Source organism: Zasmidium cellare (genome assembly GCF_010093935.1).
Source record: "Zasmidium cellare ATCC 36951 unplaced genomic scaffold M409scaffold_2, whole genome shotgun sequence".
Taxonomy (NCBI): domain Eukaryota; kingdom Fungi; phylum Ascomycota; class Dothideomycetes; order Mycosphaerellales; family Mycosphaerellaceae; genus Zasmidium; species Zasmidium cellare.
In genome coordinates, this window is record NW_022986946.1 from 579,269 (window position 1) to 604,272 (window position 25,004).

Genomic DNA, 25,004 nt, shown 5'->3' on the forward strand with positions numbered 1-25,004 from the left:
TGCACGAGTGGGTCCATCCCAAAATCGACCTCACGTCGAAATGCTTTCACGGTGTGAAAGTGTTCTGTAACCATCAAGATAGTATCGAAAATGTCGTTTGCCTTCCCGAAAACCCAAATCTTTGGTGATGGAACGAGGTTCCATCTAGCTGATCATCTCATCCCCGTGCCTGAGGTCGTTTTCCCGGCCGACTGGAACTCTCCCTCGGCGGTTGACAAGTCAACTGCCCTTGAGAAGCAGCAGCTCGCTGCTACTCAAGCCAATGCCGCCGAGGGAGAGGCGGAGGCCGTTGAGAGTACGTTGAGCTTGGGCTGCGTCTGGTATCTGCTGACTGTCTGCAGTGATGGCCGTAGATGAGAAGGAGAACGTGGTGCCGGGTATGTTGGGCTCCACAAACGGGTTCCAGTTCCTCTAGCTGACTATCGATGCAGTTGTGCCCGCGAAGAGATCGCTCGGTTCGTCCCAATTCACGATCGCACCGCACCATGACGCCCTAACACTTGTCAGTAGAAGATGACGATGACGAGGAGGAAGAGAAGAAGGAGAAGCCGAAGTAGGATAAGCACTCCTCTTCGTATACAAGCAATGTTGACGTCTCTGCAGGAAGAAGGCAAAGACGGCCAAAGCGGCCAAGACAGAGAAGTCAGCTCCGAACATGAAAATCCCATGTCGAGCGACACTGATATCCCAATAGGAAGCAGACCGTCACCAAGGCGGCTGCAATGCCGCAGGCGCGGCCAAAGAAGTATTTGATCTTGTTCATCGAGCAAAATGGCATTGCTGACCACAAAATAGAACGGGTTCGGCCCTCGCGGCACTTCGCGCCAGACAGGCGCAGAAGTAGCCTTGCGTTGTTTTGTGCCCTCGCCTTTGGAGTTCGTCGTTCGTTCTTGGTCGTTCTTTAAAAAAAAAAATGAAAACATAAAAAAAGGCGTCTGTTGAGTACTTCGGTATTCAACGGACGCCATTTTCATTTCATGTCTCGCTTTTGGCGAGGCAGTCGAAACGACCAACGATCCGCGGCACCATGACGAAATCTGAAACGACTTCTCGATATACGCAAGTCAGCCGGCATTCCACACAGTGCGAACAGATCCCGCGACAACCTTCACTCACGGTCCCAGAGAACGCTTCTTGGTATCGTTGTGGCCATATGCGCGGCACGCACATTACCGATGACTGAAACCCCTCACATCTGACGGCATCATCCGGTTTATGGCCAGCTCTCCAGCTCTCCAGCTTCCGCCATTCGGCATGAGGACTGCAACCGCCAGGAGGACACCATTCTATTTCACGGCCTCTTCAACATCTTCCTGCGCTCCAGATATTCGCAGCCACCAACAGGACGCCATTTTCATTTCACCACTTGGCCTTCGCCTTTCGTCAACATGCAAGTGCGCCCGCAGCACCAGCAGGACGCCATTTTCATTTCAGCTCCTGCCGGACGTCTTTCGCTGGTGGAAATGAGCACGACAGCCTGCGATGGACATCAGCAACTTTCCATGGCTTGTTCAACTCGCGTCGAAAGCCGCGTATGAGTATATCGACCGCCAGCGGGACGCCATTTTCATTTCACGGCTTGCGCCTGGCGTCGACCTTCACGACCCACGACGAGTATCGATCTGCGACAGAGTGCTGTTTACCTTTTACGTACTATCTGCATCGCTGTCCAGAATTGTGGACGAGCACGTTTGCCAGGAGGCCGCCAGTTCCATTTCTCCTGTCTGGTCTATACCGGATCTCATCACGAACCTCGCAACCCTACGCGCCCATACAAGTCATGCAATCGTTCTTTCTACTCCCAGGCGTAGAGTTTGACGACTCTCTTCGGCCTGTGGCCAGGTCATCTCACGGGATTTAGGATCGGTGGAGAAGATGGGCAAATGGTAAGCCTCCACATTCGCTGAAGCATTGTGCTGTACTGACTTCTCCTCGTTCAGATATCTGCAACATATACGGAAGATTTGAGAAAGCTTTGGCATGTTTGAAGATGCAAGAGCAGAGGAGACATACACTGGTGATACTGGGGCAAGGATCTAGCAAGAGGTGAAGTTGCAATACTGGAAAAGTGCACAGAAAGTACTCCGTAGGATCTTCGGGCAGGGGTATTGGTTGCCATGGGAATGGATGGGAGGGCAGGAGCAAATTGACATTCGGAGGAACCTGCAAAGCTTTGTTGGCATACTTGCACTTTTGAAGAGACACAGTGTTGTATTGCATAAGGCTGGCTTTTGAAGGACAGTGGTATCATCATTCGTGGAGCTCCACTGTGTGTCGTCGATGCCCTCAATCACGAGAACTTTCTGACAGCAACCACAAGCACAACAGTAGCCGTTCTACACTGCATGGGGGCTGCGCATCGAATGAGCGGAATGTCGAATACGTTGAGCCAATCCTTACAAATTAGGCACAGGAAAAAGGCTTCTTGTCCTTGTTGTTGGCAAGCCGTCCTCGGACTCCTCGCTTTGTCGAGTTGATCCCAACCTGCAGGAGGTCTTCCTACAACAAGAAGTGAAAGTACGAGGCGGGAACAAGTATCACCCCAACGTACTGTACGTACTGTACACAAGCCCAACAAGGCAATACCACGGAAGCCACTCCCCACGGTCTGTCTACTGTTGAGAATTTGAAATCTTGAAGAAGTTGGAAGAGTTTCTCGCGCTGTGATTGGCTGTTGCTGATTCTGTGAGGAGACGGCACGAACAACTTGGAAACAGCTCAAACCGAACTTTTCACCAGCAGCCAATGAGAGGCCGAAGAACTCCTTCAAACTCCAGCTCCAGTGCACTGCTCTCTCCAACGACAGCCAAAAAATAAAGATTGGTAGGGAACAACAAACTTTTGATTCAGGCTGAAAGACCAAGAACGCTCCAGAACTACATACAACAAGAAGCACAGCAGGCGGCGCCAAAGCGCGAAGTTCCATCCCAGAGATGCCGGTAGGCGACATGAAACCCGAGATACAAAGCAGAGAAGGTAGCCAAGGCAGCTCCCTCCTGCCGTGAATCTCTTCAGGTCAGAGCCGTCACCCTTCGCAGCATCTCACTTCTCCATAAGCTCTCCAGAAAGGTATTCGCCCCACTCGATGTCTGCCGGCGCAGCATCCTCGTCTTCTTCGTAGCCGAAAAGCATGTTACGAACCTTCCCGACCCCGATCTTCTCGATGATTTTCGATGGGGTGTACGTGCACTTCCGTCCGAAGGCGAAGCAGCATTCGCATTCCCCAGTGCCGTACTGGGCTCTGATGCACTCCTTGGCTTTGGGTCTGCCAGATCCCTGAGTCTTCTTCTCGTCCCGGTAGGCGACGTAGCAGGTGTCGCACCTGGAGCGCTTTTGCGTAAGCCCTGTCAAAAAGGACGTACCGTCCCAAGGCCTACCATAAAGCTGAAGACCAACTGCCTCGAGCTGTGCCTTCGTACGGGCGTCATCGATCTTAGGCTTGTCAACGAGACCTCCGAGCGTATAGTTGCCCAGATTGTACGCTTGAGTCCAGGGATCGAACGTCACTGTCTTGACCCGTGCCCTGTCCATCCTGGGATGCTGCCAATCGAAGACTGTGGCGAATGCCTTTCCCTGCAGGAACATGGACAAGGACAGGATGTCGCTGTAGCGACTCAAGCTGCCTTTGACTTTGGGATCTTTGAAGTTGACCTGCAGGGTTGAATGCTGCAGATACATCCTCTGACACTGGTCTTCATCCTCGTCATACCACTCCACGCGAACAGCGAACTTGTTGAGATCGTCACCATTGCTCCAGCCAAGGACGTCCGGGAGACGCCCGAATGCTTGTGGATGGCGACGATTCTTCATGATCTCAAATGTAATGACGATACGCTGCTTGATGTCTGGACCGTTCTTTGCAGGATGTCTCTGGAAGGCTATGCCTGCCTGTTTCTTTCCGGCCTTGTCCATGCCCATGATCTTGAAGAAGGTGTGCGTGTCTTTGTTCGATCCCTTGTTCACGTTGGACGCAGAGCGAGTGTATGTATGGCGGTCGCCTGCATCTATGTGCATGTACAACACCTTCTCACATCTGGTTGTCGAAGCATCTCCCAATGGTGATGACCAGTTCACGCCACCAGACAGATTGTCGCGAAGATGCTTTCCCCAGTTGTGTTTCCGCAATAGTTCACTTGCGATTTGGTGCAATTGGATGCCTGCCTCCTTGGATTCCAGCTCGTCCGTCACCTGACTCTCTGTACTCTCGGTAGCGTCGGTGGAAGTCACACGAACACGGTCCTTGAGGAGCTCTTGTCTGTACGTTCCCAGAAGACAGATCATGACATTCTCGGCGATGTCATAATCTTTGCCACTAGCTCCTAGTGTGGTGGAATCAAATCTGAGCAACTCGATCGACTTCCTGTACTGAGCATCGCGTGCGGTGATGTAGTGATGGCCACTGTAGTTTTGTGCAGTCTTGCTTGTCGTTGCGCTCTCGTGTTCGCCATATCGTATTCCAAAGGAGCGTTCTGTCTTGCCGACGTAGAACTTGGGTTTGTCGCCCTTGTGCTTCTTTTGGAACTCTCGATAAATCCTCAGGTAGATTCCGTTCGCTCCTGACTTCTTGTCGATGACAATGCCCTTGTTCCAGAAATCTTGCACGGTCCATGGGTTCTTGTAATGGAACGCATTCACCGTGCCCGCCGCCTGAGCTGCCTTCGTAAGTTCTCGAAACCAGTCGAGTAAGTTTCTCTGGTTTCAAAACTTCGACTGGATCCAGACTCCGAGCCAAGGTAGGTTTCCTTTGTGGAGCGACTTGAGGATGGCGTTCAGAAGACGATAAGCCATGACTGTCAGGTTGTGTTCTTTCGAGAGGTCTATGTAGTCCTTCCAGTCGATGTTGGTAGTGGCGGGAGGGACATTGGCATTGATACTCTCTTGGCCCCATTTCACACCCCAGTTGATTTCGATGAAGCTGGGGTTGAGGGGCATGATAGGCTGCCATTCCTTCCGTGGACGATTGGGATTGGCTTCGTGTCGACGAGGAAACAGGACCATCATCCTGTTTCTGGTGCTGTCGTAGGCTTTCACCTCGCCGACCTCTCCCTTCTGGAACTCGACACCGTCACATGTGATGTCCTGCCAAACTCTCAGTGGGTGTCCCGTAGGATCCTTGGGTCCTGGCGCGGAACCCGGAGCCATAAAGGCAGTAATTTCTTCATTGGATCTGGCATGTGATTCGGCCAAATCGTTGAGAAAGTGACGGTGTTCGCGCTCGAGGAAGGACTTCTCGTACTCTTGCTGAATGATCTTCTTGAGCTGCTTCTCCAATCGCTTGACTACGAGCTTCTGCTGAGCAAGAGCTTTCGCATGAGCTCGCGCTTCTCGCTGTTGCATGAGCTCGGCATAAGCACGTGCTTTGCCCTCAGCACGAGCATGTGTCTTGCAGATCTTGTGAAGGCGACGGGAAAGTTGGCGCTTGGCCTGGCGGGAGCCGATCGTGAGGGTGTTGTCTTCGTGAGCGTCGGAGGGTCGTGAATCAGGAATGCCCCATTTCAGAGGTCGGTCATCGCGAATTGTGCAGGAGATGGACTCCTCTTCATATCGAGAGAAGCACATCTCCTAAGAAGGAGGAGGCTGAACCGCCTCGGGCAGGGGTGGTTGTGACTGATGAGGAGGAAAGGGGTAATGGTTGGGTGTGGTGTTGATGGTTCGTGGTCGGATGTAGTGTTGGTAGTGGTTGTAGAGAGAGACGAGCTAAACAAGAGTTTGGAAATTACTTATGCAGTGCGCTGCTCGTTTTCATGTGTCTTGCGCTTGAGATGGTGAATAAAGCCAGGCAGGATGTTTCACTTCTGATAGCATGCGACTCTCATTTCTGGAAGCTGCGAGTGACACGGAAGGCATGTGCTTGTACATGTGAATAGGATGCGGCTGCGGACAGCAGAAGCACACGAGCTGCCTTTGTTCACATGTTTGGGCCACGGCGGCCATCTGTGGGTGAAATGCCCGACATATTGTTAACACGTGCAGTCGAATGGTTCGACGCCTGCTCTCTGTATGCTCAAGACGTGGTGGCAATCAAGTTTATCAGCCTGTCATCAAGAGATGATCATACCTTTCATGATAAAATGTATAACTTACCGCGCCATTCAAAAGTCGGTTTTTCTCGAAAGCACAACTTTTCTCTAATGACCCGCAACCTACCAAGCTTACGGTTCAAGTTTGACTGGAGAACACGAGGCAATGCAATGGAGAAATATGTCGTCTCTAAGAAGGTGGACGTGAGGTCGTGGTCCAGCCAAGCCTCTACCCCATGGAGAGGCGCTGTGGAGCCGCAGCGTCCTCGTCTCGCGAACGTCGCGTGCGCTTCGAGCCGTGGATCTATCAGCATTCATCAAAAGTAATACGGCAGTTCACGGGCACAGGCGTCTGGAGGATTGCTTGTGCATCGTCTAGTCGGTTGTGAAAGTATGGTCCGGGTTGTGTGCTTCATCACAGCAATGCCAATTTTTTCTTTCGATTCTCAACCCAGACCTCCATGCATCCGGTCGTCGTCCGAATCTCACGATGTTAGGTAAAAATGCTGGTCTGATGACGTTGCGATGAAGGACAGGCGCTGGAGCTGCCGGAGAGAGCTGCGCTGCTCCTGCTGCATCGGTACAGTCCCGAAGTATCGTGAGCCTTCCTTTTGGTGGTCATCGAGGCGCATCCCTCGCGCCGCGATGAGGGCGAACATCAGACGACAGAGGGCTGGAACCTAGGTTATTGCGGTGTAGACCCAATCCCCGCCTGGGGCCTGCACGATGACATGTAGTGCTTAGACAGGTATATAGCGTGACGGGGGAGTGATGCGTCTGCCATTGTTATCATCAGGAGTAGCAGGAATTGCTGAAGTCGTTGAGAGGGCGATAGTCCAGACCAGACGCGCGTGTTGCTCTTGAAGACGTTGCCCGCCGCCCACGGTTCCAAGCCGGTCGTCCCCGGCACTCCACAGCGTGCTCTTCTTCCGCACGAAAACGCGCCGGATCTTGGAGAATCAAGGCACATCTCAGCCAATCAGCGGAGCCTGCAACTAATCGCTCAGTGCCGACGAACGAGGCTTAGAGGTTTACCAAACCTTGGACATGTCGTCTGGGAACTTAAGAAACAGCGCTCGCCCTGCTCAACCCGTCCGCACGTTCACTCCCGGCCCTCCCTCTAATTCCGGTGTCGACTTCGTCAAGGAGAACATCTCCAAGCAACAAAGAAGCAACTTCCACTCCTCGTCCCTAACTGCAAAGTCCGAGATCACAATGGCTGCGGCACGCGTAAACAAGACGGCCCTGCACCCTGGCGGTGTCGAGTATGTTGTCGCCGACACGGCCAATGGCTTGATACTGAAGAGCATTGCTGACCTGATATCTCCACAGGCCCGTCCACGAGCACACTGAACTCGAGGAGGAACTCCACGAGCGCGCACACATCGACTACGACCGTGTGGCCATTGTAAGCATGACCTGTCTCAGGAGACAGCGAGATTCGCAATGCTGACTCGACCTGTCTAGGTCGCCAACCCTTCTGTCGCAGCACTCTACGAAGACGCGCTCGTGTACGAGACTGGATCGGCCATCACCTCCAGCGGAGCTCTGTCCGCCTACAGTGGAGCAAAGACTGGCCGCTCGCCCTCGGACAAGCGCATCGTGAAGGAGGAGGGCTCAGAGAGCGATGTGTGGTGGGGTCCGGTCAACAAGCCCATGACGCCCGAGGTGAGTTACAACACAGCGACCTTTATCACGCAGCCTCTCTGGCCTTGCCAATGGGCATGCACAGCTGCGCGACATTACCTCGCTATCTTTTCAGGAGGTGGACTTGCACGACGCGTGAGCATGCAGCCCAGCCAGCGGTTCGCGGGGCAGGAGCCAAACCAAAACGTCACTGCCCCTCGCATTAGCCGAGCTGGGTTGCCGTTGCTAGCCTAAGCGCGCCCGCCGCCCGGGTCTGCCCCGCGTGTCGGGAAGACGCGGCCGGGAATAACCCCGCTCTTCACGTGGCATCGCGATGTGAATGTTGCTCGCTGACATGTGATAATCCTTAGGTGTGGCGTATCAACCGCGAGCGTGCCGTCGACTACCTCAACACCCGCAACCGAATCTACGTGATCGATGGCTTCGCCGGCTGGGACGAGCGCTACCGCATCAACGTCCGAGTCGTCTGTGCCCGTGCCTACCATGCTCTCTTCATGTACAACATGCTCATCCGACCATCGAGAAAAGAGCTCGAGCACTTCCACCCCGACTATGTCATCTACAACGCCGGTGCCTTCCCGGCCAACAGATACACCACATCCATGACTTCCAACACCTCCGTCTCGATCAACTTCTCCGAAAAGGAGATGGTTATCCTTGGTACTGAGTACGCTGGTGAGATGAAGAAGGGAATCTTCACTGTTCTCTTCTACGAGATGCCAGTCAAGCACAATGTCCTCACTCTCCACTCCTCTGCCAACGAGGGCCAGAACGGGGATGTCACCGTCTTCTTCGGTCTCTCTGGAACTGGCAAGACTACGCTCTCCGCCGACCCCAAGCGTGCTTTGATCGGAGACGACGAGCACTGCTGGAGTGACAAGGGTGTCTTCAACATCGAGGGAGGCTGCTACGCCAAGACCATCGGTCTCTCGGCAGAGAAGGAGCCAGATATCTTCAACGCCATCAAATTCGGTGCCATCCTCGAGAACGTCGTCTTCGACCCAACCACCCGTGTTGTCGACTACGACGACTCGACCCTGACCGAGAACACCCGCTGCGCCTACCCCATCGAATTCATCGAGAACACCAAGATTCCCTGCCTTTCGACCAATCACCCATCGAACATCATCCTCCTCACCTGCGACGCCCGCGGTGTCCTCCCCCCGATCTCCAAGCTCAACAGCGAACAGACCATGTTCCACTTCATTTCTGGTTACACATCTAAGATGGCCGGTACCGAACAGGGTGTGACTGAACCTCAGGCTACTTTCTCGTCTTGCTTTGCCCAGCCTTTCCTTGCCCTCCACCCAATGCGCTACGCCAAGATGCTTGCGGACAAGATTCAGCACCACAATGCCAATGCTTGGTTGCTGAACACTGGCTGGACTGGTGCTGGCGCTACCACTGGTGAGTTACCCCCGAATTCCCCCCCTCCCCCAAACAAAAACAAAAAAACTCTTTTACAGCTCACACATCCAACAACTATACCTCCGTTGTATTTGAGTCATAGCTAACATTGCGGCAGGCGGAAAGAGATGTCCATTGGCAGGCCTTCCCTCCCCTCTATATCCATTGCAAACGTGGCTAACTTTTTGTAGAAATACACCCGCGCCATCCTCGACGCCATCCACAGCGGTGAGCTCGCGAAATCCGAATACGAGAACTACGAGGTCTTCAACCTCCAAGTACCCAAGAACGTCACCAACGTACCCGACGAACTCCTCAACCCGGCCAAGAGCTGGTCCGGAACCGCCGACTTCAAGGACGAGGTCACCAAGTTGGCCGAGCTGTTCAACGAGAACTTCAAGAAGTACGCCGACGAGGCCACTCCAGAGGTTATCAAGGCTGGTCCACAAGTATAGATGTAGCTCGGAAGGGCATGTGGCATGACTTGTACAGATTGCGGAACCTTTTTTTCCGGCTTCGAGCTCAGATGTCATCAGGACTAGGGCAGGCGCCGTCTTATGCGAGATGAAGGGGGGCGTCTATAGTGTGATTACACTTTTGTGGATAGAGCAATACTAGCCGTTCAGCAGTAGACTATTCCGCTACGTCCTTCTTTGGCATTTCACGTGAAGTCGAGTACAAGTCGGGTACTATACGTGTATTCAATTAGAGCCGGTCCACAGAAGCCCAAAGCCCTAGGTATCCGTACGGGCAGTCTCGTATGAGAAAGGACGGCCGGTCATACCAGTACTCCCAGGCTACGTTCTGTCATGAGTCGAGATGCGAAGAAGAGGAGAATCGGCGAAAAACGTAACCAAAAGCCGGACTATTGTTCACTACGTTTTACTTGAACTAAATGTAGACAGTCCAAGACTTCAGACGAGTGAATGAATTCCCCTGTCACATGATGTTTCAAGCGAAGACGAGGCAACTAAGAATCCACAACTAGTATGGACACGCTTTTGAACGAGGCCGTAAAATTATGTGTGATCACACTAGATCGCAACCCGACTTCCTTCCCAGCATGGGGCACGAGGATCCCTACAGCGATCTTGACAGCGAAAACCGTACGTGTATCGCCCTGCACGATGTGAGGATGAGATTTCGCTTTCGATGAGAACTACGAGTAGTGACTTCGGCTCGCTGAGCGGCTATTTCGAACTTGGCCCACGCGCGCTTGCATGTGATGCTGTCTTTGAGGAAGGACGTATCTACTATAGACCATGCTGAGCAAGCTGTCGCCTCGATCGAGGCCCCTCGGGATCTGGTCGATGACGAAGACTTTCGAAAGAACAGCGCAAGGAGGCGAGGCGTCTACTTCAGACGCTTGAGGATAGGACGTCGAAGAAGGACGAAGAAGGGGCTGCTGAGGGGGCCTGTTATTGCTGGCCCTGATGATGAGGGCTTTGCGGTTGCTGGTCCTGCTTCTGCTCGTCCTGAAATGTCGGCGAGGGAACCTGGCGTCCATCTGAGAAGTAGGCAGTGACATACTACCTAGTAACCTCCTGATGCCGGCGGCGAGCGTGAGCGATACGATCTCGCCATACCACAAACACCCGAGAACCCACATAAGTAAACTGAGCACCGCCGTCCCGCCCGCCTCTTCTCGCACCTGGTGCTTCTTTCTTGTTAACACAAGTGAGTGATTGGACATCAAGCCAGTCAATCCAAACTAAGCCATCTTCTCCTTACAAGGCCGTGCCACCCACCCCCAAGAAAGAGAAAGACGAGCAGCAGGACTCACAGGAGACGCATACCGGTGACATCTTACTGCAAGTTGATGGAGTCAGGCAGACAAAGGACGACAGGGAGTGAGTGGTGTCTGATCTCTCGAGTTGGTGTCGACACTACAAAGCTTGCAAGAGCGTCGGGACTTGGTCGTGTTTCGCTCCTCAAGAACGTGTTGCAGTGTGGCCTGGAATTGACTCTCTCACTCTTTTCAGGCTTATGTGAAGTTTCCGTCAATGTGTCTTATGTTTCCGGCTCGACAATGCAGACACAGCTTGTCACCAAATCCAACTGGCTAAGTCATTGCTCTGTATCGTTTCTCGACTCCCAAAGTTGAATTAAAGACTGACGGCAACGAAGCAGCACTTGTCCTTCATTCTCGAGCTCTTGAAAGCCAACACAGGTTCGACCTCGCCGCGGGCTGGGTATGAGTCGATCGACCAAGCGTTGTCTCTCGTTATGATGTCCGTTTAAATCCTTGCAGAAAGCCAGTTTGGGACCATGGATAATCAAGTGCTTGTTGTATTACGTCTACCTTCTTCATTCCTTAGTCTATGCCTCCAGCGGTCTCTTATCTCAATAACAACAGGCATCGCCGCACCGCCCGCTCATTGTCAACTCATTCCAAGCCGGCAATTCACCTCGGAAACCAAAGCGGGCCCCTGCAACAACGTTGTTCCTGCTGCGCCGCTCGGACTTGGCATTGCACATGCACCCTCTCTCCATCCCGGTCTCTCCCGTAGGCATCACATCTCACATTCCTCCACCATCACCTCATCATGTTCAACTCTTCGAAGGACTTCCAAACTCCGACCTTGCAGGCGTGGCCATCCTCACAGGTTGTCGTGAAGGAGTCCCAGGCGCAGATCCTCCGGGCGTTTCCGGCAGACGTCTGTTGTTCAAGTCGCTTGGGACTTTGAAATCCGTCGAGCGACCCTTGTGGAAGACTTCATCCATGATCGTCTCGAGAACTCCAGCGTTTTGGTATTCGAGGTACTTTCGCCAGAGCTTGATGGCTGTGCGTGCGTCTTCGATACTGTCGTGTCCCATGTCTGCATTCTTTTGGACTTCTTCTTTGAGCACGATCCATGCCAGGAAGCGCAGTGAGAGTTTCCGTCGACCGCGCGTGCCAAGCGAAAAGAGGTCTTGCGTGTCGATGACTTGAGAGTCTGGCACGTGAATGTTGATGATGCGGAAGTCGCTTGAGAGACCGTGACCAACAAATGAGCAGCCAAGATTGAGGAGGACCCAGAGCTTCTTGTAGACTTCCTTGAGGCTGACGAGTTGGAAGCGGCTTTTGCCTACGGTGAGATCGCCTTCGTGTAGTCCAGAGTACTGTGTGAGGTAGTCGTCGATCGGCTCGTCGATCGCAATGTAGTCATCAATAAAGGGCAATTCTTGATCCATCCCATCCCCTCTCAGAACTGACACTCGCGCCAATCCTGAGCGTGCGGGACGTGTCATTGTACGGGAGCCATCTGCGCCAACATCGATCTCCTCTCTCAACAGTCGAACAAATTCAGCGTCAATGCCGACATGCCAGGTGCTGTCGGGCAAGGGCTCATTCTGCGACAGTGCTCGGAAGTTTGCTAGCCCAGGCTGGCTCGGGCTTCGATAGAGGATGCTCGTGTCAATGGCATTCTTCCAACTGTTGTCGATATTGTGCGACATCGTCTTGACTTGATATGTGATCACTGATGGCAACTTCCAATCAGGATTGAAATGCAAGGCATCTTGCCACCGAAGCTGATGAACCAAAAAGTCATTGAACAAGTGCCAATTCGGACTCTGCGCACCATTTCGGTCTGCTTCGGCAACATCGGTATTGATGGATGCCACCAGATGCGATTTCTCGTTTTCGCCCGTCCGGGCCTCGGCCACGACTCCAACCAGCTTGTAGACGGTAACACTATACTGTCCGCGCTGAATGTGTAGCTGGAGATCCGGGCCCTCGAAACAAAAGAATCGACCATTGTTGACAATAACACCAATTTCGTCGGGCAAGATGTTTCGTTGAGCCCAGAACGATCGTGCTGCTTCAGTGTTGACAGCTGCATTTAGCATGAGCGTGGCTGGCAAGCAGTGAATCGCACGATTCGACACCATTGGCTTGTACCCATTGCACCGTAAGCACCATCCCCGATGCTGATTGTGCCGCTCTATGGACGCCTTCAGAACCTGTGAGAACGGTTGGATCTGGTGTCGTGTCTTGGGTCCTCTCGATGGGTACACCAGATCGTGAGTATACCACACTTTGTCCATTCTGCTCTCATAGCTGCAGTGTCCGCATTGTGTGAAGCCGAGTCCAATGGTGCCGAATGCGAGGTGGAAATGATCCAAAGACGGAGCAACCCACTTGAAGTTATCTTCCATCCGCTGGAGCAGGAAACGATTCAGGTTTTGAACCATCGTGGTCAATGTCACGCCGGTCGTAGTCCCTTCCAGCACGTTCTGAGCGGGAGCGTCTGGCTGTCTGCTGAGAGCTTTGAGAAAGTTTGTGGCCTGGCAGTTGGGCGTCTTGGCCTTTTCCAGCATATCAATCAGAAAGCCAAGTTCGCACATGAGACAATTCTCCAGCCGACAGTCCCTCGCAGTGTGATGCAAGGCGAGATTGCGGGCCACTGGCGTGAATCGCAGTATTTGTAGCAAAGGATTGGCGTATGAATTGACAATGTGGGTCTCCAAGCCAGCATACTTTGTCTTATTGTAGTAGCGAAAGTCGAAGTCTTCCACGCCGAATCTGCTGTATTTGATCTCAACGACGCGGTACAAGAACTTGGCATCTGATGTTGAGACACCGTCCAGCTTTGCCTTGTCCAGAGCTTTGATCAAGTCTTCACTCATCCTACGCTCATTGTCATAATTAGCATCTTCCTCTCGAGGCTTTTCGCTCAAGAATTTGGGCGCGGCGAGTGGATCAGACAGTTTCTGCATGGCTTTGGCATCAGCGGCTTCGTAGCGTCTCCCCTTCCGTGGGTTCGGACCAACTCTGCCATACTCGAATGGTCTATAGCTGGCATCTGGCGGCTCAGCGACACGCTGTGGTGGAAGTCCAACTTGATGCAGCAGACTGTTAGGCCAGCCGGACAGCAGAGCCTCTCGATAGTGCGGCATTCCAATCAGATTGAGAGGAGTGTCAGTCGACCACTCGAGATGCTTGTGAACACCATTCGGTTCCGCAAACTCCGTAGGCTTGCTGTATTCTGTGAATTGTAATTTCGAAGGTGAGCCCCAAAGTGTGATTTGTGATTGAGAGTCTGCAAGTGCGAAGCCTTTGCCTGAAGGCATAAGTTCGAGACCCATGAATTGAACGTCGAATGAGTTGGCATATCGCATCGTTGGCATATCGGGGTTTTGAATGTCGATGGAGTGTATCAAGCCACTCTGCGAGATGACAATGCAGGTAGAGGAGAGTTTTGGATGCATGCGGATATGTGCAGCACCGGACTGAAAGGGGACAGGAGGAGCAGGCTTCTGTGCTTTGAGATCAAATACTCGGACGAGTCGTTCCAGGGAGAGACCTTGGTATTGCATCTGAGCCCAGCCACAAGTTAACAGGTAGTCGCCTCTAGCGTCCATATCGTTGACAGGGCCAGCGTAAGCCTTCCAACTGAGTACAAGATCCAGAGTCTTGGGATCTAGAATGTGAATCGAGCCGTCCTGACATGCAGCGCAGATGTATTGTCCCGCAAGTCGCATCAGCGTGTAAGGGGCTGGATTCGGCGGAGATAGGGTCTCGATAACGGTCCCCTTGTCCACGTCGATTCGATACATGTGCGGCTGGCAGCCGGCCACGACCAGCTCTGTGGCATCTCGTCCCGTAAAACTCATGCAGCGCAAGTCCTTCATAGTGGGTGGCGATGCGTGCCATTGTGCGAGGCCTCGGCGAGAAGACAGATGCACACTTCGGGATGAGACCGATATGACGCCCTTGTCACAGAAGAGCAGCTGTAGAACTGGCGCATCGCCAGGACCTCCACGGGGTGCAGCGCTGACATGGCCGAAGTATGATGTGTATCTCTGCAGTTCTGGGCCATAGAATGAAGTGACTCTTCCCTATGCTAGGTCAGAATCGCGCTGTCGCGAGATGCAACGAGGAAAGAAAGAAGTGATGGACAGCTGAGATGATCTGAGATGTTATAGAAAGCTCAACGCACTCACATACTCGTTGCCCGTCCACAGCAGCTCTTCCAACGGGTCAAAGGCGAAAGTGGTGAGAGTCGATGGGGGAGCATTGGGTGTTGGGCCAGGAATGGTTATCCGGGTTGCCTCGCTCCAGTCGGCTTCCATCGCGTCGAAGGCCTCAAGCCGGTCCGCATCGCTGGTGTTGGAGATGGCTGTCGATGAGAGATTCGCCCTCGACTGCTTCGACGCGCGTGGTTGAAGATGCGATCTCGTTGCTGGGCAGCTACACAGCGGCCAGTCCCGCGCTAATTTTAGCCGCCAAATACCTACGCTGTTCAGTCCGACGCCGAGTCTTCCTCACCGTAATGAACTGCTGGTACTACTTTCTTTCTACATCACCTCCCTCTGTCTGTCTCATAATCGAAGACCGATATATCACTTTGCACCACTAAATTCGCAATGCCGAACAATAAACAATGCGAATGCCAAGGCTCTCGATGACCATGTCTGCCTGCCTGCCTCCGTTCACCACGACTTTTGAAGCCTTCGTCGACCGGTGTACAGTTGGGAGTCACCACTTCTGTTTCCTCACTGTTGTGTTCAGGCACCTGCACATGATCGTGAACGATCCCCCGTGGTTGCCTTTTTCATATGTTGTTGCACGCGTATAAGATCTCCTTCCGCCCGACGCTCTCTCACTCCAGTCTCCATCTCACGCCTCTCATCAAAAACAGAAAAATGGCCTCCGCATCCAACATGTTCGAGGACCTCAAGTCCTTTCATGAGTATCTCAGCAAGTCGAAGCGAGTCCTCGCCCTTTGCGGCGCTGGACTGAGTGCCTCTTCAGGACTACCGACCTTCAGGGGGGCCGGCGGTCTTTGGAGAAACCACGATGCTACTCAGCTCGCCACACCTGGAGCTTTCGAGGAAGATCCTGCCTTAGTCTGGCGGTTCTACTCTTGTGAGTATATCTCGAATTCAAATCACGATCGATGCTAAGTTGAATTCTAGATCGACGTCACATGTCGCTGAACGCAAAACCGAATGCCGCCCACTATGCCTTTGCCGAGTACGCTCGCCGCACCCCTGGTTTCATGAATCTCAGCCAGAACGTCGACGGACTGTACCAGATGGCCGACCATCCTAAGGAGCAATTGAAGCTGCTTCATAATACCCTGTTCGAAGTCAGATGCGTCAATCGAGCCTGTGGCTATGTGGAGGAGAACTTCACGGATCCGATCGTGCCCTCGCTCGCGATCCCCATGGACAAATCAGACCCTACGACAACAGAGGCACTGGCAGCAGCTGGCAAAGCAAACCGAAAGGAGCTCGACATCAGCAATGCTGCAGTGCCGATCTCGAACATCCCCGTCAAAGACCTGCCACAATGTCCCAAGTGCAAAGAACGAATGCTTAGGCCAAATGTCGTGTGGTTTGGAGAGAATCTCCCTATGGATACCATTGATGAAATTGAGGAATATCTACACGAACCTGAAGATGTCGACCTGATCATCGTTGTCGGAACGTCTGCCAAAGTCTACCCTGCCGCTGGATACACGACCAAGGCTCGGATGAAGGGGGCGCGAGTTTGCGTCGTCAACATGGGTAAGCTGCGACCATACTTCGAGCAAAGGCTATACTAATCCTTCGATAGACGCGAACGACGCCCCAGCTGGTGGATGGAATAAGGGGGATTGGTTCTTCCAAGGCGATGCTGCCGAGATCATTCCGCGATTGCTCGAGCCAGTGACCTGCGTGGAGATTCCACGCAGCTCAAAGGTCTGAGGTATTACTCGGAAGTTTAGGGTTGACGACGAAAAGTTTGGTATATAATATTTGTATATCCAGCATTCAATTTCAAGCGAAACGACGAGGTTCCAACCGTTCATCAACACTCACGTGCTCTCCCCACTCTTGAGTCCGGGGCCCCATGCTAGCGGGCCGTCCCACTTTGAAAGTGAATGAAACCCAAACTCCACACCTCAAACCTTCATCATCCACCCACCGACACTCCAAAACAACAATGCCCAAACCCACCCTCTCCTCGCTCCGCGCCCTCGCCCGTCCAACGCCGACCTTCCGCAGCAGGCCTCTGACCGCCCTCATCCTCAACAACGCCCACCGCCGCCGCACCCTCACCTCCGCCGCCGAAATCCAATTCGGCCAACCACTCCACGAAACCCACCCACACCTAATCAAACCGGGCGACCTCACACCCGGCATCTCCGCGCTAGAATACCATCACCGCCGCGCCGCCCTCGCTCGGAAACTCCCCCGCAACAGCGCCGCGATCCTGCTCGCCGCGCCGGTCAAATACCGCTCCGGCGCCGTCTTCTACGAATACCACCAGGACTCGAATTTCTTCTACCTGACGGGGTTCAACGAGCCGGAGGCGCTGGCGGTGATCGAGAAGGGGAATAGCGATGTGGAGTATACGTTTCACTTGTTCGTGAGGGGCAAGGATGAGCGGGCGGAGCTGTGGGATGGGGCGCGGAGCGGGGTGCAGGCGGCGCAGGATGTGTTTAATGCGGATGAGGTGGGGGATGTGGAGGATGTGGGGACGTTGGTGCCGGAGGTGGTGGGGCGGTGTCGGAGTGTGTTTACGGATGTTGGGTTTGGGGCGGCGGTGGGGAAGAGGGGCCCGCTGCAGAGGTTGGTTGGGGGTAGAGCTGGGGAGGAGGAGAAGGTGGATGGGTTGGCGAGGTTGTTGAGGGATCGGAATGTGAAGGCGCTGAGGCCTTTGGTGAATGAGTTGAGGGTGGATAAGAGCGAGGCGGAGTTGAATTGTATGCGCTTGGCGGGGAGTGTGTCGGGGGCGGTGTTGACCGAGGCGATGAAGAGCACGCCGAGGAGTGAGAAGCAGCTGTGGGCGGATTTGGGGTATGGGTATAGGACGAATGGGCTGGACGGGGAGGCATATGTGCCTGTCATTGCTGGTGGGAGGAATGCGTTGAGTATACATTACGTGCGCAACGATGCTCTGCTCAAGGATGGCGAGGTGGTGTTGGTGGATGCTGGGGGCGAGTACGGTGGGTATATCACAGACATCACGCGGACGTGGCCGGTCAACGGACGGTATACGGATGCACAACGAGACATGTACAACATGATCCTTGCCGTGCAGAAGAGCTGCGTGAGCATGTGCAGAGAAGACGCCGATGTGACGCTGGACAAGCTGCATAGGATTTGCGAGGACGGGTTACGAGAAGGTCTGAAATCGTTAAGATTCAACGTTGCCGGCGATGCGTTGGACAAACTCTTCCCTCACCACGTCGGCCACTATATCGGCCTAGACGTGCACGATGCGCCAGGATATCCACGGACAGACCTCTTAAAAGCGAACCAATGCATCACCATCGAGCCGGGCATCTACGTTCCAGACGACACCAGGTGGCCGGCACATTTCCGAGGACTGGGCATCAGGATAGAAGATTCAGTGGTGATAGGCGCCGAGAGACCAGAGGTACTGACGAGAACAGCCGTCAAGGAAGTGGCGGAAATAGAAGCATTGAGAAGAAATAGATGACACGTAATGATACTTTTCCCATTTCCAAAAAGGCTTGTACGTTGTTACACTCGCATCTGATAGTTGAGATCCTGTTCGTAGCCGACGCTCAATTGTGGAATCTGTTGATATCGTCCCCGTAGGATCTGGCGGGTGTTTTGGAGGACTTGGATCCAGCTCTGTCGAGGTCCGTACGTTCGCATGCATTCGAGGAAAGCCCAGCTCATGGCGCCGACGTGTGAGCCAGCAATGGAGGCGTCGGCGGAGGTTTGATCGTCTCGACAGCCTGAGTACATCCAGACATTCTTTGACCCTTCGCTACGGTAGTCGTTTGCAAAGTCTTGCTCTCCCAGGCCGTATTGATCTACTTCTGGCGCTTCGTGGGTCATGCTTTTGAAGAAAGACTGCGCGCCGGCGAAAAGCTGTCTTGCTTCGCCGACCTTGTCCATGGTGAAGCCTCCTTGAATCAAGTGGCTTGCAGCTCCAAACAATCGCATCCCAGCTTGGACGTTGTCAATCATGGACACGTTTCCGTTCTCATCAGCTCGGAAGATGTAGGGCAGTTCGACAGCGGATCCGCTATGGCAGCAGTCGAAGAGGATGACCAGACTGCTGTTGGGTGGCAGAGATGTCACGAGGGCTCGATGTAAGACGCCACTGGGAATCTGACCATTTCGCTCGAAGTCGTAGGGTACAATAGTGTCGTCGAAACCGGATACCCGATTGCCGCTGTTATCTGGCACTTGTCCGCCATGGCCGCTGTAGTGGAGGAAGTTCATCGTCCCGGGTTCCGAGATCAGCCATTGCATGGCGGCCATCATATTGTGGCCGTTCGGCCAGAAGGGACCACGAGGATCAGTATACTGGTCGTCTCGCAGTACGACTTGAGATCGTCGGTCGGAAGCGTAGCCCATGGCAGTGAGGAATTCTCGCATGTTTTCAACATCCTGGTGACAGCCTTGGAGCCGGTGCTGGCTTCCGACGTAGTTGATGCCAATGAGAAGTGACTTCTTGCGAGGACCTTGCGCGTGGTATGCCATTGCCGGGACAATGCTTGGCCTTCAAGCGGCGGTTCAGTCGTGGGTTTCAAGTCGCTATAAGTTTTGTTATCAGCTTGGCAGGGTGTTCTGCATCGCGACCTCAGGTATTCATTTAAATCCAAGGCATCCTATTCATGGTCGTTTCGCATACGCAATGCGGCTCTCTGCTGAGGTAATGGCCCGTCGTACAAGAGCGAATCGAAAGCTTTTGGCCACGTGAGCTGGCGCAACGGACGTGATGGTCAGTAAACTCTCATCGCAGAGCTGAACCCAGAGGCTGTCATCGTTTGTGAGTTCTGCGAGAAAGGTCGACTGAGCCATCGTATGAGGGAAAGGACCTTGACGATGAATGCTGGTTGAAAGCAAAGTCTGCAAGGCCATTGGGTGCACGCCAGAGACGGCTTCACAGTGAGTGCTCGTAGTGGCCCAGCACCAACCTCTCGAATACGGCCATTTGCATCTCGCAGACGGAAGTGTTGCATGTCGCGCTGGGACGTACATATGTACATGAGCAGACTTCGACGGGTCAATCATGGCACCAGCCATCATCAAGTCAAGGGCCGTCTGCCAAGCGCCAGGTGGTTGCTATGCAGCGCGAGCAATGCAGAACGAAAATAAAGTAGCGCAGGCCGAAAACAATTGCGCCGGTCTTGCAAGCGGCCATCTGAGTCCTGCAACCCGCCATCGTCTCAGCCAGCAGAGACATTGATTGAGTGGAGGGTTGTGTGAGTGAGTGGCGAGGAGGAGGAGCACTTGATGTGCGTCGAGGCTGGCAGCGACAGCGCTAGCGACATTAGCGAGGAAACAACAACAATTGGGCCTGCACCTCACCTCGCTCGCTCACTGACCACCCACCCCCAAAACAACCCGGACGCCTCGATAACTACGCCCTCCCGCCGCAGCGCCGTGGTCGACCTGCACGCTGCCTCTCCCTCATCCTCGTCTTCGTCGTCGGTCTTTACCACCAGCATGGCCTGCCAGTGCTGCTGCTGCTGAGCTTCACGCGTACCTCGCGATTGCCCCGCGCAACCAGGCGTTTTGAGCATCACAAAGAAGCTTCCCACGCCCACGCCAGTCCCCGTTCACCGTGCATGGCAACAGTATCCATACGACAGCACCCCGATCCGACTGCAATCATGGCTGCCCGTCGGTCCGCGCTGGCAGACGTCCCCAATGCCATCAACTCACCTCTTCGCAACGCTGGCGCCGTGTCTGGCAAGCGCACGCGAGCTCAGGCTGGCGACGGCCGGGAAACGATATATGGCCAACCACCGACCAAGAAACAGATCATTGAGGCTCGGGAACAGGATGAGGAGAACATTGATCCTAGGAAGAGGAATGGAGTCCCCGTCACTGCCCATCACAAGCTCGACGAGCCCTTCTCCAAGCGCTCCAGCCACCCACCTACGGCCTTCGAGAAGAGGCTTGCTTCAGTGCGTGACAAGAAGACAACGCCGCACGCGCGTGCAGAGAAATCGCAAAAGCAGACTGGGGACAATCTTGAATCGGTGCGGCAATGGCAGAAGCACTACCGGCGACAGTTTCCCCAATTCGTCTTTTACTTCGACAACGTGCCAGACGAAACGCGTACCAAAGCTATGCGTCAGATCCACTCTCTAGGTGCACGTGAGGAAAAGTTCTTCTCCAAGGCGGTCACTCATGTTGTCACTACGCGTCCTATTCCGTCTGAACAGTCCACCACCAGCCCTGACGACGGCGACTCGAAATACGACACGACACTGCCAAAGACTGTCCAGCTGTCTGCGGCGACCACCCAAGATCAACGAAAGGGTGCCACCCTTCTGGATGCTCAGATCCAACGGCGGAATCAGCATGCCGCCTCTCAATTGCAGCAGAACCTGGACCAACGCAAGCCTCAGACACAAAGTGCCGACATCCTCTCCCGCGCACGCGCTCTTGGCATCAAGATATGGGCTCTGGAAAAGCTGCATCGTGTCCTCGGCACTATTCTCGATGCCGACACAGCTGATCACGTACATGAGCCTCGTGGTCACGCGACTCAACGCGTTTCGACAAGACAAGCACAAGATGCCGACCTCGAACAACTCCTTCGCCATGAAAAGGTCAATGGTCCTGCTGACCGTGACATGACTGTCGCAACTCAGGACATGGTGACGTTGCGTGGCTGTTATATTTACGTTCACGATATGGACGAGAGGACAAAGCCGACTCTCGTCCGTGACTACAACAAACCGAACTCAAAAGAACAAGGCAAGTGGCCGCAGTTCAGACTGACCTCATCTGGCCGATGTCCATTCATTGAAGACCCTGTCTATGCCAAGAAGATCCAGCAACAGGAGAGGGATGCTGAGAATCAGTTGAGAGCTCAGCAGGAACTTGCCCAGCGCAAGACAAGAGCAAACGCCGGTCTCCAACCGACTCCCGCCCAGGCTCTCGTCGAACGTGAGGCAAACCTGCGCCGCTCGCCGCGCAAGCTTGCCCAGGCCAAACAAGATCCAACGAAGCCACTCAACGCTCCTATGCCAGCTCATCTCCGACGGCAGTCTTCTCTCGATCTTGCAGCACCCTTCTTTGGTAGTGCGCAGGCCAGTCTCCGAGGCTTACCTCGCATGGTTGGAGGCGAGCCCGTTGCTTCAGGCATGCAACCATCCAATGTTACGTCAGCTATTCGATCACAGGCTATCTCGTCTGCGGCCATCTCGTCGACGGCGCCCGGCCTCAATCGTCGCATGGGAGACACTAAGGAGGTGTCTTTACTGAAGCGCAAGGTCTTGGCATCCAACAATAGCATACCTTCCTCGCACGTCAACGACATGAGGGCGGCGATTAATGAGAACCAGGACCCACCTCCTCGAGCTGCGAAGAGGAAAGCCCAGGAAACCTTGGGCGTGGTCCATGAAGATGAAGAAGATAGCCAGCGGCAGAAAGCAAGACTGTCAGCTCCCAAGAAGAAGAAGGTCGAGAAAGACCCCAAGCCAGGCTACTGCGAGAATTGTCGTGACAAATACGAGGACTTTGACGAGGTAAGTTTTCCCATGCGCTGTGCCCCAAATGCCCCAAGGCGTTGGATGCTGACAGTCTCCAGCACATTGCATCACGCAAGCATCGCAAGTTTGCCAATACTCAGGAGAACTGGAAGGAGCTCGATGAGCTTCTTCTAGAACTCAAGCGTCCTCATAAACAAGGACGTTGATCGGCCACGACTCATTACGATCGATCCATGCGTCACGCGACAAAGACGACAGCAGCATCACAAACACACTAATCTTGTATCGTCCTGACGGCAGCATCAGCTTTGTATTCTTGTCTCAGCAGTGGTGTATTCTAATCACACACGGGTTTGTTGGCGGAAGTTTTGAGCGTGCATAGCGGAGGCGCTTTCTGGAGGCCGGATACAGTCTGGCGTTTTATCTCGGAGGTCTACTAGAGGCGCATCATCAGTAATGCCCTGTCGAGCGAAGGTGTTAGCGAGGCATCTCAAATGTATGGAAGAGATAGTGATAGCATAGCATTGCTCCACGAGAGCGAAGTTGACGAAGTTGGCTCTTGACATTGAACAATCCATTATTGTCCAAACGACCATCTATGATGAGCACCTTGTCGGCTCAACAGCAGGAATATGAGGATATCCGTCCATCAACGTCGTCACGTGTGCCCATCAGACCCGATGTCAACCTTTCATGTTTCGGCGTCAGTAGCCGAAAGTTTCACGCCATCTTGCGTGTGACTACCTCCCACTTGACCCGCCGTCCACCGTCCGATCGCGCTCTCTGCAACAGCACTACTACTCCACCACCGCCTACGAGACCTTCCCTCTTGACAGCCAACGGAACCTTCGACTACTTCTCCAACCCACCAATCTCTCAACTCACAGTCCTGCGAATCTAGTGTCACCTGCCAGCCGAACAAGCCACGCCGTAGCCGGAACAACAAAGCGAGCTTATCAAGTGATACCGCTTTCACTCCGGACAAGCAGTCCCTCGTGACTAAACGACGTTAGTTCGCCCATCGGACCCGATCCTGAGATCTGCGGACAAACACACGAGACCAGCGAGACTGGTATATACGTCGAGTACTGGGCGAGATTGCAAGTGAGGGGAGAGCACAGAAGGCAGACACCCCAGAACAGCTCCAGAGGGAGAGAAGGCGGCAAGATGAGCAGTCCGAAGCGCAGAATCGAGACGGATGTATGTTGGTGCATATCTTCAAAAGCTATATTTGCTGCACAAGACTGATTGGGGGCCTTTGAACACAGGTCATGAAGATGCTCATGAGCGATTATGAGGTCACCCTGGTCAATGACAATAGTACGCAACCAGATCCCTCTTCTACACTTTCCCCAACGAAGCATCATGCTGACTGACCTGTCTTGACAGTGTCCGTCAGATCCATGCCGATTCACGATCTCTCCATGGGGAGGATGTTGCTGATGTTTCTACAGGCAGGAGTTCTACGTGAGGTTTAAGGGGCCCGAAGAGAGTGAGCATCACCATCAATATCACCTAACGCGTCGCAATCTGACAACATCACAGCACCATTCCAAGGCGGTCTCTGGAAAATTCACGTCGAACTACCAGACCAGTATCCTTACAAGAGCCCCAGCATCGGCTTCGTCAACCGGATCTTCCATCCCAATATCGACGAACTGTCAGGTAGCGTGTGCCTCGACGTTATCAACCAGACCTGGTCGCCGATGTACGACATGATCAACATCTTCGAGGTCTTTCTGCCGCAGCTCTTGCGGTATCCCAACCCGACAGATCCCCTCAATGGGGAGGCCGCCGCCTTGATGATGAGGGATGTGAAAGGGTATGACTCAAAGGTCAAAGGTGAGGCAGACCGACGTGGATGATAAGGTGGATGGTTGCTGACGGGGGCCTAGAATACGTGGCGAAGTATGCATCGAAGGAGAACGTCGACGACGGCGCGGGAGACTCGAACGATAGCGACGAAATGAGCTCGGTGGGAAGTTATGACGAAGACGAAGAAGACGAGGAGCCCGCTGGAACCATGGACGAAGTATGAGCCGCAAGCAACATAGTGGCTCTGCAAGACCGTCCAACACGGCGTCCTGCATTGGAAACTTCTTATAGCTTGCTTCTGATGGAGACTGCTTTTCGACTCATTGGGTGTGGCGTTTGAGGCAGCAAGGGTGGGAAGGGCTACGGGATTTTCATGCGGGATGCTCCGGCGTTTACGGTGGAGAGCACATAGGAGTCTTGACAGATTGAATGGATGGACGGGCACGAGGAACAGTGCTTTTTGGATGTGGGAAAGGCACGTGGGACTGTTATAAGCGCAGGCGCGGACATTGCGAAGATGGAACTCGTCGTGGGGGTTGCGTGTATCTACTGAAGGAAGCTTTTCTATACTCCTGCTCTCTATCAAGACGATACAGTATCAAACCTTGAAGGGGCCCCTCAACGAAAGTATGTGCGGACGCTGTACACCGCTCCTGATGGACGCGGGCGTTGGTGTAGACGGACGCTTGGCCGTCGTCCAACATGGCAG

General features: G+C 53.8%; 9 protein-coding genes across 9 annotated transcripts; 7 read left to right on the plus strand and 2 right to left on the minus strand.

The window, feature by feature from the left end:
• Positions 1 to 90: 90 nt before the first annotated feature.
• On the plus strand, positions 91 to 844 carry M409DRAFT_16784 (uncharacterized protein; the record flags this gene model as incomplete). Its single annotated transcript, XM_033803766.1, has 7 exons — positions 91 to 295; positions 342 to 377; positions 432 to 455; positions 511 to 553; positions 604 to 642; positions 695 to 745; positions 796 to 844. The coding sequence occupies 7 exons, from the start codon at positions 91 to 93 to the stop codon at positions 842 to 844; spliced, it is 447 nt and encodes a 148-aa protein (XP_033673716.1).
• Positions 845 to 2,403: 1,559 nt separating this feature from the next.
• On the minus strand, positions 2,404 to 5,559 carry M409DRAFT_49353 (uncharacterized protein; the record flags this gene model as incomplete). The annotated part of the gene is made up of 4 exons (XM_033811220.1): positions 2,404 to 2,499; positions 2,561 to 2,876; positions 3,047 to 4,647; positions 4,723 to 5,559. The coding sequence occupies 4 exons, from the start codon at positions 5,557 to 5,559 to the stop codon at positions 2,404 to 2,406; spliced, it is 2,850 nt and encodes a 949-aa protein (XP_033673717.1).
• Positions 5,560 to 7,235: 1,676 nt separating this feature from the next.
• Positions 7,236 to 9,529, plus strand: M409DRAFT_16786 (uncharacterized protein; the record flags this gene model as incomplete). Its single annotated transcript, XM_033803767.1, has 6 exons — positions 7,236 to 7,285; positions 7,353 to 7,428; positions 7,488 to 7,688; positions 8,018 to 9,074; positions 9,134 to 9,162; positions 9,266 to 9,529. 6 exons carry the CDS (start codon positions 7,236 to 7,238, stop codon positions 9,527 to 9,529), a joined length of 1,677 nt encoding a protein of 558 aa, XP_033673718.1.
• A 566-nt stretch (positions 9,530 to 10,095) lies between these two features.
• On the plus strand, positions 10,096 to 10,928 carry M409DRAFT_49355 (uncharacterized protein; the record flags this gene model as incomplete). The annotated part of the gene is made up of 3 exons (XM_033811221.1): positions 10,096 to 10,180; positions 10,334 to 10,588; positions 10,753 to 10,928. The coding sequence occupies 3 exons, from the start codon at positions 10,096 to 10,098 to the stop codon at positions 10,926 to 10,928; spliced, it is 516 nt and encodes a 171-aa protein (XP_033673719.1).
• Positions 10,929 to 15,722: 4,794 nt separating this feature from the next.
• M409DRAFT_62509 (uncharacterized protein) lies at positions 15,723 to 16,751 on the plus strand (the record flags this gene model as incomplete). The annotated part of the gene is made up of 3 exons (XM_033815203.1): positions 15,723 to 15,927; positions 15,978 to 16,571; positions 16,621 to 16,751. 3 exons carry the CDS (start codon positions 15,723 to 15,725, stop codon positions 16,749 to 16,751), a joined length of 930 nt encoding a protein of 309 aa, XP_033673720.1.
• Positions 16,752 to 16,989: 238 nt separating this feature from the next.
• M409DRAFT_16789 (uncharacterized protein) lies at positions 16,990 to 18,492 on the plus strand (the record flags this gene model as incomplete). The annotated part of the gene is made up of 1 exon (XM_033803768.1): positions 16,990 to 18,492. One exon carries the CDS (start codon positions 16,990 to 16,992, stop codon positions 18,490 to 18,492), a length of 1,503 nt encoding a protein of 500 aa, XP_033673721.1.
• A 44-nt stretch (positions 18,493 to 18,536) lies between these two features.
• M409DRAFT_16790 (uncharacterized protein) lies at positions 18,537 to 19,511 on the minus strand (the record flags this gene model as incomplete). The annotated part of the gene is made up of 1 exon (XM_033803769.1): positions 18,537 to 19,511. The coding sequence occupies one exon, from the start codon at positions 19,509 to 19,511 to the stop codon at positions 18,537 to 18,539; it is 975 nt and encodes a 324-aa protein (XP_033673722.1).
• A 1,136-nt stretch (positions 19,512 to 20,647) lies between these two features.
• M409DRAFT_62512 (uncharacterized protein) lies at positions 20,648 to 22,686 on the plus strand (the record flags this gene model as incomplete). The annotated part of the gene is made up of 2 exons (XM_033815204.1): positions 20,648 to 22,516; positions 22,579 to 22,686. 2 exons carry the CDS (start codon positions 20,648 to 20,650, stop codon positions 22,684 to 22,686), a joined length of 1,977 nt encoding a protein of 658 aa, XP_033673723.1.
• A 961-nt stretch (positions 22,687 to 23,647) lies between these two features.
• M409DRAFT_62513 (uncharacterized protein) lies at positions 23,648 to 24,518 on the plus strand (the record flags this gene model as incomplete). Its single annotated transcript, XM_033815205.1, has 6 exons — positions 23,648 to 23,680; positions 23,749 to 23,800; position 23,870; positions 23,935 to 23,972; positions 24,026 to 24,322; positions 24,376 to 24,518. 6 exons carry the CDS (start codon positions 23,648 to 23,650, stop codon positions 24,516 to 24,518), a joined length of 564 nt encoding a protein of 187 aa, XP_033673724.1.
• Positions 24,519 to 25,004: the final 486 nt, after the last annotated feature.